Here is a 15,732-nt window from a genome sequence, read left to right as displayed (position 1 = left end):
AGTCAAAAAGGTATCAACATTTTAAATATCTTGCTAATCTGGCTTTCAGGTATATGTAGCTTCCTGTGAAGCAGACTTGAATAATTTCAAGGGAAAAATTGTTCCGGGGCCAGGTATCGATCCCGGGACACTTCGCTTAGCGCACGAATGCTCCACCGACTAAGCTACCCAGGAACTACACCCGACACAGTCCAAATTTTTCTCTTTATATCCACACAAATCAAGTGGGCTGACAAGGGGCCAGGAATCCAACTTTGAGTGCACACAAACTCTGTGTGACTTGGATTGTGTTTAATAGAAAACAAGGTAGGCTATGTTTGGAACCTGTGTCTCAACTCTTATATTAAATTATTATCGAGAGTGTGCTCGATTACACTAACCTCTAGCGCTTGAAAGTGTAACTAAACGCCGACGGAGCGCATGAACACAGAAAAAAAGAATAGGAAAATTCGCTCAGTGTCCATTCTGTATGATTCCTATTCGCTAGACGCACCGTCAGTTGGCATATTGCTGTTTGATGTGTCCAGGTAAATACTAATACTTCACAACTTGTTTTGTAAATTATATTTCATATCCAAAGAGAAATTATATTTTAAATATTGTATCTTGAATGAATACAATTATTATTGTTCTCAACTCCGTCTGTTGTTACAGTTTATTATTTTGTCCACAGTAATCTCACTATAGATTTTGATTTATCTAGAGAAAATAAAAACTCGATTGGAATTTAATTGACTATTATACGATTAGAAGAAAGTATATCAAGATTAGAAGAAATAAAGCCCTCTAATACAATAAAATATTAATTTACTTATACTAAAATACTAAACTATCGTGAAAATGCATTATTGTACCATCTCATCATTACAAATATGCCGCTAGATGGCAGTAGTGCGTTATGACCAGCTGTTCTCTTGTTACTAGTTGTGCCAACTATAAAATCTTCATTGAACTCTATGGATTACTAGTCAAGAAGGCTTTGTTGATTCAGTTTCATTGTTATTAAAACAGTTTCATTCCACTTAAATTGTATCAATATACTGTATATTAAAGAATCTCTGATACGTGACCATCCATAATCTCATACAGCAGAAGCTATAACATAACCTAAACAATATAAATGATAGAAGAATTTTAATGAAGAATGATAATGTAAACATGAATCATTTTAAAAAATACAAAATTATTGAAAGTACAATGTTGGCAAACAAAGAAAGAAATGCTAGGGAGATGATAAAAACAAACAGATGCTATGGAGATGATAAAAAACAAATGCTAGGAAAGTGATAACAATTGTAGGATAAGCAGCAGAGCCATCTTCAGTTACAAGCCAGAGTATGGGTAGATTTGGCAACGCTGAGTGGAGGCGGACGGAGGCGAAATAAAGGCATGACGTTTGACGTTTTAGTGCTTTGATTTCGTTGTCACATGTACATTTTCGACATTAATTAATACGAAACTAAGTGCATATTATCAATATTCAGTGTATTGATGTAGCCTACGTAATTTATTACGGAATCCGAAATGGTATTTTATTTGAGTTTCAGAATACCGCGTTGCATACAGCACTTATAACTTAAAAAAATTAAAAGCATACAGTACGTGTTTTTATTGATGGTACAAGGGAAAATAAATAAATATTTAAAGAAATGTTACTTGTAACAAAAATACTGTAAATAAAATAACGACGTACTTTCGAAATACCCTATTCCAATCAATTAACCATTGCGTGGCTAGTAAATTGACAATGTTTTGCAGCTTTATGTTGTTTCTCTGACGTGAAAGGTCAGGGATATAACATACATTTTAATTTCATGTGATTATCTGTCGCGCTTTTCTATAAATATTTCAGATGCTCAGGAAGCCAGTTGTAGTTTGAACCTCGCCAGTCACCATAACAATACTGTTATCCTAAATTATTTGTTATAATTTACTTTTTAATATATAATTTTAAATAGACCAAGGCCAAGTATAAAGATCTATGAAAAAATGAAGAAACGTACCTTCAACATAATACGTAACAAAACAATTAGCGTAAACAAGGTGAACTTTAAATCCTGTAAATACGAAGTGAAAAGAAACATATTTATAACTAATTTATTACAAAAGAAATAATATTAATAAACAAACCTTGAAAATCAAAAAAGTGATTATACCCATATGCATCTACAAATTATAGGTAGTTCTGACATACAGCAGGCATTCCGAATCTTCAACAAAACTGCAACATTTATGGGATCACAAAACAGCTGTTTACAATGAACTTGAATATCAACGGCGTAACTTTATTGATATAGCAGGCGAGACCCAACAATTTGGTCCGAATTCTGATACACCACAAGCCACAAGTAAGACTATAAAAATGTAGTTTATACAATATTTAATATTTATAAGAAGTGTCAATCACTTTTTCATTAATAATACCCGTAAAAATTGTTAAAGACTGCAGCAATATTTTCATTTCTTGTCTTGTTTTTATCGCCAACACGCACTTAGTTTATAATACATCAACAATTAACGTTTGGTACGACCGCGAACATAATTCCATCGACACACAGTTACATTGTAACATTAATTTACATTGAAAATCGGCATTAGCACCAACACATGTTATGGACTTTAGGCCTCCGTTTGACAGTTAATTACAACGTTGCCGACTTATGTCTCCGGACTGTAACTGAAGAAGGCTATGTAAGCAGCCATGATTGATTGAAACACGTCGTTCCGTATCGTTTTATTGGTCAAAATCAGTGGCGGTTCGTGCCTAAACTGACAAGGGTCTTACTACTTTTATAATATTACATAGTTTACCAAGAATTCAAACAATATCTCATATCTGAAAAAAAAAAAGTAAAAAAATTACTATATTTCTTTAAAGTAGATAATTGCCTTAAATTGAGCCTGATGATGATGATGATGATGACGACGATGATCAATTATCTTTGAAAGAACATAGCGATTTTTCCTTACGTTATCATTCTGTCTTTGAATATTCTGCATGAAAGCTGAGCTAAGCTCTTGCCTAATTTCTGTTCTTCCAAGAGTAACAGATTCCTCATGCTTCTTAATTTTCTGTGTCAAATGCTTAAATCTGACACACAATTGCATGTCCAGCTCGTATCTTTACCCTTAGCAAATAGCAAGGGCCAGCTTACCCACACCTTTGCCCTGCAGCAATACCCTTTGTAAGACGGTAACCTTCAACATAAAATAAAATTTAAGCAGGAAAATAATATTTGTTTTTATTAAATTAGTTACACTCAAAAGGATCGATCTATTTGGCAATCCATCTAATAAAAAAAGTATAAACGAAATATCTATATCCAATATGACGAGTCAACCGCGAAGATTTTCTGTGCGGAAATAATGAAATCAACCCTCTTCCATCTTCTCAGAGTTGTCGATTCTATAATAACGAGCTACCACAGTCTAGTATATACAGTCACGAAGCTTGAGTTGTGAGAGTGCTAGGAACCAAAGATTGTGCCGGTACTATTTCGCATTGTCTGTAATGAGACGATATTAGCGATCCTAGTGGCTAGCAACTATCTATGGATGCATATTTACTACGTATTGAGCTTCGTGACTATATATTAGACTGTAGAGCTACCCTGTTCAGAGCGGCGCTGCTGTTCAAAAATGTTTTTTGATTGACTGTAGCCTATGCATATTAACACGAGAAGAAAGGCAAGCTTTAGTTAGGTTACCGAACCATTTATTCTCACGCGCTTAAGTTTTTCTCTTTTATTTTCTACCTGAATATAATGCCGCGTAAGCTCAGAGACGATGGAAGATAAATTTTCAAGTATCGTAGCTGAGAGTGATTGATTACTGTTAATCGAACTTCTAGCGATTGAGGCACTTGAGAAGAAGGAGCGAAGACTTTCGGATAGACTCTGCATGGAAGACAGACTCGAAGACTCTTGTGAAAGCAATTGGAACATTAATTAATTTTACAATACCAATCTTCAGTAAAATTTCTCCATAAAGCATGGATGTTACGTGTTTTGTTCTGTACGTATGTAATACATGTTATGCAGGGTATGTATAATCTTAGATAAAAAAAAGGCCGTCTTTCATATGCTAAGTAAAAAAATGACCGTCTTCCATATGATTAAGTTCCCCTCAGAAGACTTCGGTTGATTCTATGAGAGCTTAGTTTTAAATGTATTATTGTGCTATACATGCATGTTGAATTTATGCCGACAATTGTACCTTTTGTGGCTCAATTAAAAAACACGGCCGGCCATTTTATGTTTTCGTGAGTGTACGTATGAATACAAATTTATACAGGGACATCATTTTATTTTTACTAACATTTTTAATATTAACCTGGCTATACCTTTAGAGAACCGGAAACACCGCTTGCTTCCCCCTCCAAGACTGGAGTTCGATGATACTAGCCTAAAACACAAATCACTCTACTAGGTATAGGAAGGAAGAAAAGTAATTCATCCATTTACGTAAACTAGGAAATATCGCGATTTTGAGTTTGATCATTTTCATTAGGTTTTTCTTTAATCAAAGTACAGTATTGTATTAAGAATAAGTGTTTTTACTCACGAAGTGAGTTATCCATGCGAACATATTCATTATGCAGTGTATATTATACAGTCTACAGCACATTGGCGTACAATATAGAGAAAGAAGTTAAATTGAAAAATAATCATAATATGAATATTTAAACACAATTTTGAAAATGGTGGCCGTTCATTTCGATACAGGCTTCAGTTCTTTTGTGCATATTATCGCACTATAGACTATTGCATCTAATTACAATTGCTAGTTTCGTCCTTTGTACTAGTAACTCATGTTGAAATAATTCTGTACCTACTCTACGTAGGCTACTGTAAATTCAATCTTCACTTCTGCCCGACCCGAAAATATAAAATTACTCAGACATGCTATCTACTGTCCGTCCAAGTGGTTATGCCGCAGGATTATAGAAAGGGAGGAAATCACGTGACAGTTAATTACTTAACGAGGCCCTTTTATTTAAGTTAAATTAAACAGCTGTATAATATTACGTAAACGTCCAATTCCTAGGCCCTTTTATTTAAGTTAAATTAAACAGCTGTATAATATTACGTAAATGTCCAATTCCTAAGAGAAATTAATGTTGTCAGAAAAGAGCTAAGACAGCCCAGCTTTTACAGAGGGGGGAGCAGAAGCAGGTGGGGGAAATCGGGATGCGACGTAGGCAAACGGACAGTACCTATGCGAAAATATGATTCAATATTGAAAGCTCTTTCGTCACTGGAAAACGCGAACATATTTCTGGAACGTACTATACTCAGTAACTCAGTACTGCTTACTATCTGCGGTCTTGGTTCTGTGTGGAGTTGGAACTTCCTTAGTAGAAGGGGTGGGAGTGAAGTACATTCAAAAACTCAGGTACAATAAAAATTGAAGTAAAAATAAAATGATGTCCCTGTATATGCATCTATGTATTCACACGAATGTACAGTAGGCCCATGTACTGTATGTATGTATGTATGTATGTATGTATGTATGTATGTATGTATGTATGTATGTATGTATGTATGTATGTATGTATATTTATATATTATGTTTTATTTAACGACGCTCGCAACTGCAGAGGTTATATCAGCGTCGCCGGATGTGCCGGAATTTTGTCCCGCAGGAGTTCTTTTACATGCCAGTAAATCTACTGACATGAGCCTGTCGCATTTAAGCACACTTAAATGCCATCGACCTGGCCCGGAATCGAACCCGCAACCTCTGCCAGCGCTATACCAACTCGCCAACCAGGTCGACGTATGTATGTATGTATGTATGTATGTATGTATGTATGTATGTATGTATGTATGTATGTATGTATGTATGTATGTATGCATTTTTTTATTATACTCTATGCTCCGTTACATAGTAACACTACATACAATTCTTTAACTATTTTAAACTCTTTGAATTACAATTTCGATTAGGATTACGAATTAACTATTTGGATTACAATTTTCATTACAATTCCTCTAGTTATAATAAGAACCAATATTGTCATTTTGCCTTAAAGTTTGTCAAAGTCGATTCTGGTAACAAATGTTATAAATTCTTTCAAGTAGACCTTGACGAGATCACAGTTACTTATCGGCCACTGACCTCCTTTTAGTCTAGTGTTTAGTTTTAATGCATCCCTTTCACTGTTGAGTAAAGAACACTCATATATCAAATGATCCACTGCCTTTTCTTGTTGACCGCACTTGCACCTCTGCTTCGGCATGTGGACATGAGGCCAGCAGCCGGCTGGTCGGTCTTGGCCCTTCAGGGCTTTAACGTCATGGATTTACTTTTTTATACATACCAGTGGCGTACGCAGAGTTTTGTCAAGGGGTGGTTTACAATTTATATTATCGGTATTTTAAAGTTGTGTATTATTATTATTATTATTATTATTATTACTATTATTAAAATATGAAATATCAAATGCATAAAACATTAAACGAACGTTTCACAGAAGTGAGAACTCAAACTAACGAACGGGTGAATACCGCCCTTAAAATGAGCTTAAATCAACAACGCACAATATTTAACATCATCTACACTGCACAACTGTCAAAACAACCTTTTCAATATGTTTCGCAACAAGTTAAATTTCATACTGTGTCGGCTCCATTTTATTAGAAGGTCGGTACTAGGCGGTAGGTTTCTATAATAAAGGTAGCATTGTTTTAATTGGAACGTGCCGCAGCACCAAGTACAGGGATTATATTGAAGGAGGGGTAGGAAGACTATGCCTTATGTCGATGTAGATTTTGTTACTCTGACGGTTAAAAATTAGAGATGGGAAAATGATTATGGATAAAAAAATTAAAATCTAAATATGAAATTTTTAAAAGTTCAAGGGGATTAACCTCTCCCCCTTGAGTGCATCCCTGATATGTACAGTAGTGGTAAAAAACCGGACCGACGGAATAATTGAAGTCCCCGAAATGAGCCACTGCGCATGCCACGCCCGCATTCACAAGATAGCGACTAATCTATTGGAATTGTTGTAGTTTCGACTGCTAACGTAGCCCATTTCGAAAGTCATTAGAAAATAAGCTGCTAAAAGTCATGTTCTGGGAATAATACGTTAATTAAGTAATAAAATATCGCTGCAATCAAAAAATATTGGGAATAAATTTGAATAAGGAACAAAAAACGTTTCCTTCCCAGGCAGGATTATAACCACGAAAGTCTTAGTTACCAGTCTATCGTGCTGTCACTGTGAACAAGGCTCTGAAATAAGCTACGAAAGTCGGTCCGGTTTTTTTGCCACTACTGTACGCATTATTGTGTTCATAGTTGGAAGTTCTAGTTTAAAGTAAAGGAATGATGGTTACTTACGCGATCGACTTCGATTGACTGGAGCATGGAGATCGCGTTCTCTGTAGCTATCTCCAGCTCCGGCTTCATAGCTGCGAGATCCTTCTGCAGAACTTTAACTTCTTCAGCTGTGCTGAGCAGTTTATCAAGACCTAGAATTGAGAAATGATAGGAAAAACGTCAATAATAAATGTGACCAAGAGGTGACACAATATCTAGAACGCACTACATAATATGACATTAACGATCAGTTAATATCTCTAGTCTCTACTTTCCGAATGCCTTAAACTTCACAAAAAATCACACTTACATGAAAATAAAGGACCAGTTCATTATTAAAAATGGAGTGTTATTTCATGATTATGTTTGGAACGGTTGCATTTTTGTTATTTTTCTAATTCTAATTCTAATTCTAATTTATTCACAATATTGTATACAGACCTACTGTAAATTGAATGGTAATATGTATAGCTCAACTGATGAATTGTTTATGATTATAAATTGAATTAATTTACTTGATATTAATTGCACAAATTTGTATAGCTTAATGAAAGTATGCTACTTTGTATTGTATATATTTGTATAGATTTGGCCGATGAATTGTATATGCTTTAAATTGAATAGTAATCTATATAGCTCTACTGATAAATTGTTTGTGTTTGTAATTTGAAGTAGTTTGCATGATATGTATTATCAATTTCTGTATATCACAACTGGTTGAATTGTTTATGCCTTAAATTTAATTAAATTGTTTTGTATTATAATATAGCTCAACTTATGAATGATCGTTTGCGTTTGTAAATTTAATAATCTGATTGGCTATGTATTGTATACTTTTAGTAGAGCCATCGATGTTGGTCAGTCGACAGACTCGCTGGGCTGCTGATCCGGAGCTGCGTTCGGGCTTGGGTTGGACCCCCCTTTGGACTTTGGTTTCTTCGGAGGTTTTCCCCAGCCGTGGGACTGAAGCCGGATGGTCTATGGCGAGTCCTTGACATCAACCCCTTTGATTTGATTACCCCCTTTGATTTGATTACCTGGTTGGGTTTTTCCGAGGTTTCCCCCACCGAAAAGGCAAATGCCGGGTAATATTTTGGCGAATCCTCGGACCTCATCTCATCTCACTACATCTCGCCAAAATGTAAAAAAATGTAAAAAAATGTAAAAAATTGTACAAAATTGTAAAAATTGTAGAAAATTACTAAATTGTAAAAGTATAAAAATTTGTAAAAATTGTAATTGTAATATTGTAAAATGTTGACATGTTCCACATCTTAAAGCTTCATTGCTCATGTAAGATCTATGGAATAAAATAAATGAATGAATGAATTACATTTGAAATGATACATATGAATTGATACCCAAAATGAGCATATGCTCGTGCTCGGGTACAGTCCAGTAGTCTACATAAATTTTACAGAGATCAATAATAATGTTGATAATAGAAATAATATAATAATAATAATAATAATAATAATAATAATAATAATAATAGAATAACCGTGACGGAGATGATACAAAGATAGTAATAGAAATTAATTCATTAATAATAATAATAATAATAATAATAATAATAATAATAATAATACTAATAATAATAATAAAACAAAAACAGTGACAATAATGAAATAAATATTAAGACAGTTAAAATAAAATGTAAAACCACTTAGCGAGAGTTAACACAATTTAAATAAGCATAAGCAATTTGAAGGTTACATCATAGACCCTACTGTGAGATTCGAACCGCACGAACACCAGCCAGAAGAAGTACACGAGGAAAAAAGGAATACCCTATATATGAACCTTCCATCAGTTTTTATAAGGACAAATACCATCTGGAATCCATCGTCATTACGGGACTAATGATAGGAGCCCGTGGGACCATACCCCGGTTCCTAGTCGACTTCTGTAAATCTTTTGGCTTGCATAAAAGTATTTTAAGAGATCTAACAATTGCAGCACTCAAAGGCTCAATAGCTATTTTCAGGCATCATACATATGGACCATGACTAATTCGCATCTCCTTGACGCTACTTCGTTTAACATAATGTGTTTCAATATAATTCAAATTCTTTCTTTTTCACTCTAACAACAATTTATCACTAAGCCTCAAGGCTTTTACTCTATTGTATCATGGTACTCTTTGTCGACGGCAACCTGTAGTGGTTACAGGAAGAAATTAAATTAAATTAAATTAGCCAGGAAAAAAAAGACGAACTCGAATGCAATGTTTGTGTATATATGTAGCAAGTCAATGTCATCCAATCTATTTTCGTGTAGCGACTAGAGAGCGAATTCTTAGCCCAATACACGGAATCATTAACATAAAAGACTATAGGAATGAATTCCTATTCCATACACAGTTGTTACTTACAATTAGTGCCACACATAAACATCACAAACATCTCACAGTGCAGTTTAAATGGCGTTAAATTTGTCTGAATATGCCGAATACAATGAACTCACAGTTCCATAATAGAATGTCTGTTAATGAGTCCGGAACCTATGGTCCGTCTCTGGAATCTGTGGAGTAACTTCGTGCATATGGGGGCGGAGTCCATCTGTGCTGGAGTGTAATGCGGGCAGCATCAGCTCGTGACCGCTAAGGGGTAAATGCTCGCTTCGCTCAAGCAATGCCTATCCCAAGAGGAGTCATTGGCCCTAGCCCTCCCACATACTACTTGCGCAGAGGTCTTGTTTCGTCTTTCTACTCCACAGATACCTGGGACAGACTATAGTACTTTTGGACTAATTGTACACATCTTATGGAAGGTACACATGAGGAGGCGGGCGAGATCTGGCGAGGGTAGGTATTGTGTACGTATGGTTGATGGAGTAGGCAATTTTTTAAACGTATACCGACCGATGTGTATTCTCATGTTTATGGAACGGAATATTTGCATATGTCAGCATCAGAACAAGTCATAATAAAAATGGACTGATCCGAAATCGATTCACTGAACAATTCCAGATATTCGATGTCTTTTTTAGAGTGACCATGTTTTTTGTATATCATGAAGCTTATTAACTTTTATGTCTAACTTGCATACTTTACATCATAATATATTTTCGTCATTCACTGAAAAATAATCATCTCCGAAGTCTTTTACAAGCACAGGCAAATTTGCAGATTTTATTTGCGTACCTTTGCTAGGTCACAATTTAACTCCTTACGAATAGTTTACTTCTCAAACAGAAAATAGACGTGCTATGTCGAAACAATATTATAATGCTTTAAACAATACACAACCCGAATTCATTAAACTTCCAATGAACAGAGCTCCCTTCACGCGACGTCTTTCATTGTGCATACATCAGTAAAGTAAGAAACTAACGTCATCCTATAGCCAGTATTCCTTAAACATGTAGCCTCCTCTAGGCAATGTTCTGGTGTCCAGACTTCGTTCCCTAGTAATCTCACCTCATCCGAGAAGAGGATCTTATCTAGAAATCCTGGTTCATCATCAGTTTATTGTACAAGATTCAACCCTACGCATCTTGTAGTGTGGATTGAATGCATGTAACAGTTGAATTTTGTAAGAATGTAACTTCAATCGCTTCCGCTCGACGTCATACAAAGTCGATTTAGGCGTGTAATGGACTTTTAAGGCTTCCTAATGTAGAACTGTACGATTCTTTTTTTTTTTAACAAGGCCTATTGACGTGTGCTTGAGTGTTCGTCATTCACTCATATGAAGCCAGTTGTTTAGACCACTTTTATTTACCGACAGAGTTGTTGGCCAGGGTGCGCCATAAGAGGCTGGTCTACGCTACACCCGCGATGAGGTGAGATGATAAAGATTTGTGAAAAGTCCTGTGTTACCTGGACCACGGTCTTGACCAACACAAAACGAGGATACTGAATCAAACCCGGTTCCACAGGATAAGTCCAGTATTCTAGCCACTAGATCACCGTGGCTGCTACTGTTCGATTCTATTCGCATTTATTTCAGCATATAAACTTAATAACAATGATTTCATTATGACAAAAATGAGTAAATTAAAAAAAAAACACATGAACACTTTTGCGTTACTGAAAAAAACAAGAGAAATCACAAATTTAATATCATTGAATTTATTACGACGACAACGATGATACAAAATAAAATCAGATGAAAGGAATCTTTTTGAGTTACCATAATGAATTAAATAAAAGTATTTTCAAATCATTACACATAGTACATACTTCACAGTAACCTCATGAAACGCCACCATTTATTCTCGGAGACTCGGTATTTTTTTTTAATCTAAAGCCAGAAACTTTATTTCCGTCATCCACCCAAGTGTCCCCATCTATGGGCATGATCATGATTGTTTACTTGGCTATTTAACGACGCTGTCTCATCTATTAGAATTGGTAATAGCGAGACAGTATTTAGCGAGATGGAGCTGAGGATTCGTCATAGATTACCTGACATTCGCCTTACGGTTGGAGAAAACCTCCTGCTTATTGGAGCAATGGTGGGATCCGATACCAAACACATTATTTTCCCACTACAAATTCCACTTGGACCCGCCGGGATTCGAACCTGGATTACAGCGTGGAAAGCCGACACTCTAGCCATTCTATGTCATAGGCTGTACAGGAATCACATTGTTTAGTCAGATTAGCCCTTCACACGAAAAATTAAATGCTGAACAACAACCAAGCAACTTTCAAGATCAATTTATAATAATAATAATAATAATAATAATAATAATAATAATAATAATAATAATAATAATAATAATAATAATGGTTTATTTTAACCGGCAGAGTTAAGGCCATTCGGCCTTCTCTTCCACTCAACCAGTATGATACATTATTACTACAGGGACATCATTTTATTTTTACTTCAATTTTTATTGTACCTGAGTTTTTGAATGTACTTCACTCCCACCCCTTCTACTAATGAACTGTCCTCCACACAGAATCAAGGCCGCATGTAGTAAACAGCACTGAGTTAGTGACTATAGTACGTTCCAGAAATATGTTCGCGTTTTCCAGTGACGAAAGAGCTTTCAATATTGAATTATATTTTCGCACAGGTGTCCGTTTACCTACGTCGCATCCCGATTTCCACCACCTGCTTCTGCTCCCCCCTCTGTAAAAGCTGGGCTGTCTTAGATCTTTTCTGAAAACATTAATTTCTGTTAGGAATTGGACGTTTACGTAATATTATACAGCTATTTAAAATAACTTAAATAAAAGGGCCTCGTTAAGTAATTAACTGTCACGTGATTTCCCCTCTTTCTACGATCCTGCGGCATAACCACTTGGACGGACAATAGATAGCATGTCTGAGTAATTTTATCTGTGCGGGTCGGGCAGAAGTGAAGATTGAATTTACAGTACGTAAGGTACTCTTTTATAGAGTAGTTACAGAATTATTTCAACATGAGTTACTAGTACGAAGGACGAAACTGGCAATTGGAATTAGATGCAATAGTCTATAGTGCGATAATATTATGCACAAAAGAACTGAAGCCTGTATCGAAATGAACGGCCACCATTTTCAAAAATGTGTTTAAATATCCATATTTTATTTATTTTTAAATTTAACTTCATTCTTTATATTGTACGCTACTGTGCAGTAGACAGTATAATATACACTGCGTAATGAATACGTTCGCATGGATAACTCAGTTCGTGAGTAAAAACACACATTCTTAATACAGTACTGTATTTTGATTAAACAAAAATCTAATGAAAATTATCGAACTCAAAATCGCGATATTTCCTAGTTTACGTAAATAGATGAACTACTTTTCTTCCCTCCTATACCTAGTAGAGTGATTTGTTTGTGTTTTACGCCAGTATCATCGAACTACAGTCGTGGAAGGGGCTAGCAAACTGTGTTTCCGGTTCTCTAAAGGTATAGCCAGGTTAATATTAAAAATGTTAGTAAAAATAAAATGATGTCCCTGTACAATACTATGAGTATAACATAATTAATACAATACAATACAATTCAAAGCAATACAATACTACAATACAAGACAATATAATACATAATTAATATAATACAATGACAATTCTTTTCATCTTCATAACACCAATAAAATAATAATAATAATAATAATAATAATAATAATAATAATAATAATAATAATAATAATAGTAATAATAGTAATAATAGTCATACCTAAATTAAATTAAACTATTAAATTCGATCATATTATTTTAACTTCAATTTGACTGCGCCCGTAAGAAATCGTTTAGCCTTTTCTTGAAAGTGGTTTTTGTCTGGCAGCCCCTAATCTTCTGAGGATGTTTGAGAGGTGAACTCCTGTTAAATTATGGTCTGCACTTCCTATGTGTACCAGACGTGGCAAAGCTCTCTGTGACAGACATCGCTACATGATATATGAGTAAAGTTCTTGATCGAGAGGAATTTACTCGACGTAGTAAAGTGACAGTCTACGATCATATTACATTACATGCCCGACATCTCTGACATATTGACGTAGTCCTTCGGAGGATTTTCTAATACCACCTAAAAAGCAGGAAGTCAGAACTTTGAATAGCTGTTATAAAAAGTGAAAACAGGGTGACATAATGGCTATTATACAAAATATTGTCTTATTACTTATAATATATCGATGGTGTGTAAGTAAAAGGATTTAACCCTTATTTTTTAAATGTGACTTTTTTGCTGTAGTTAAAATTTAATTTCAAAATGTGAAGATATATTTTTTAACAGTTATATTTACATTTTTTCATATACAGTAACTAATAATGATGTGCTAAAATTTAATTATACTGTAGTTGTTTCTAAAGAAATTTTTTTTTGTGTGATAAGCCCTTTTACCTCAACATCTGTATATTCATGTTGGTTTTCAATTCGCCCGTAAGTTTTCTGTTCGTTCATTATTATTATTATTATTATTATTATTATTATTATTATTATTATTATTATTACTTACTGGCTTTTAAGGAACCCGGAGGTTCATTGCCGCCCTCACGTAAGCCCGCCATTGGTCCCTAGCCTGAGCAAGATGAATCCACCTCTACCATCATATCCCACCTCCCTCAAATCCATTTTAATATTATCTTCCCATCTACGTCTCGGCCTCCCAAAGGTCATTTCCCCTCTGGCCTCCCAACTAACACTCTATATGCATTTCTGGATTCGTCCATACGTGCTACATGCCCTGCCCATCTCAAACGTTTGGATTTAATGTTCCTAATTATGTCAGGTGAAGGATACAATGCGTGCAGATCTGCGTTGTGTAACTTTCTCCATTCTCCTCTAACTTCATCCCTCTTAGCCCCAAATATTTTCCTAAAAACCTTATTCTCAAAAACCCTCAATCTCTGTTCCTCTCTCAAAGTGAGAGTCCAAGTCTCACAGCCATACAGAACAACCGGTAATATAACTGTTTTATAAATTCTAACTTTCAGATTTTTTGACAGCAGACTGGATGATAAAAGCTTCTCAATCGAATAATAACACGCATTTCCCATATTTATTCTGCATTTAATTTCCTCCCGAGTGTCATTTATATTTGTTACTGTTGCTCCAAGGTATTTGAATTTTTCCACGTCTTCGAAGGATAAATCTCCAACTTTTATAGTTCCATTTCGTACAATATTCTGATCACGGGACATTATCATATACTTAGTCTTTTCGGGATTTACTTCCAACCCTATCTCTTTACTTGCTTCTTCTTCTTCTTCTTCTTCTTCTTATTATTATTATTATTATTATTATTACATACATAAGTGTTGTACCCATGGGCAGGTCTTTAACTGCAAACCCAGCATTTTCCAGTCTTTCCTATTTTCTGCCTTCCTCTTTGTCTCCTCATATGATCCATAGGCTATATCTTAATGTCATCTATCACCTGATATCTTCTTCTACTCGAACTAGTCTGCCGTTCACCATTTCTTCCAGAGCATCCTTCAGTAGGCAGTTTTTTTTTTCAGCCAGTAACCCAACCAATTCATTTTCCTCGTTCTGATCAGTTTCAGCATCATTCTTTCTTCACACACTCTTTCCAACACAACTTCATTTCTTATTCTGTCTGTCCACTTCACACGCTCCATTCTTCTCCATATTCACATTTCAAATATTTCTATTCGTTTCTCTTCATTTCGTCGTAATGTGTACATGTTTCTGCTTCTCATACAATGCCACACTTCACACAAAGCACTTCATTAGTCCCTTAGTTCTTTCTCCAGAGGTCCGCAGGTCATGGGAGAAAAGATTGTTGTTTTCTGCAGTATACAATTAAAACTGCAATAGTACCAACACAGCCACACAAAATATATCCAACCGTTGGAAACATATACCAGAAGATGTAAACAATCATATGTACAAAAATATAGACTCTGTGAATTATACCGATAGTTGATATCTGTCGTCGATATGCAAAAGGGGACACGTCCAAAATAATAAAGTGTTGGAAAATCGCATAAAATCC

General features: G+C 35.1%; 1 protein-coding gene across 1 annotated transcript in view; it reads right to left on the bottom strand.

Moving 5' to 3' along the window:
• LOC138698450 (dynein axonemal heavy chain 1-like) overlaps positions 1 to 15,732 on the bottom strand; it is a 629,600-nt gene that overhangs the window by 124,234 nt on the left and 489,634 nt on the right. Inside the window, exon 12 of the mRNA XM_069824385.1 lies at positions 7,348 to 7,478. Within this exon, the coding sequence (XP_069680486.1) occupies positions 7,348 to 7,478 (131 nt within the window). The remainder of the gene's footprint in view (positions 1 to 7,347; positions 7,479 to 15,732) is intronic.

The sequence above is a fragment of the Periplaneta americana genome, chromosome 4 (genome assembly GCF_040183065.1).
Source record: "Periplaneta americana isolate PAMFEO1 chromosome 4, P.americana_PAMFEO1_priV1, whole genome shotgun sequence".
NCBI lineage: Eukaryota > Metazoa > Arthropoda > Insecta > Blattodea > Blattidae > Periplaneta > Periplaneta americana.
This window is presented reverse-complemented; position numbering and strand designations above follow the sequence as displayed.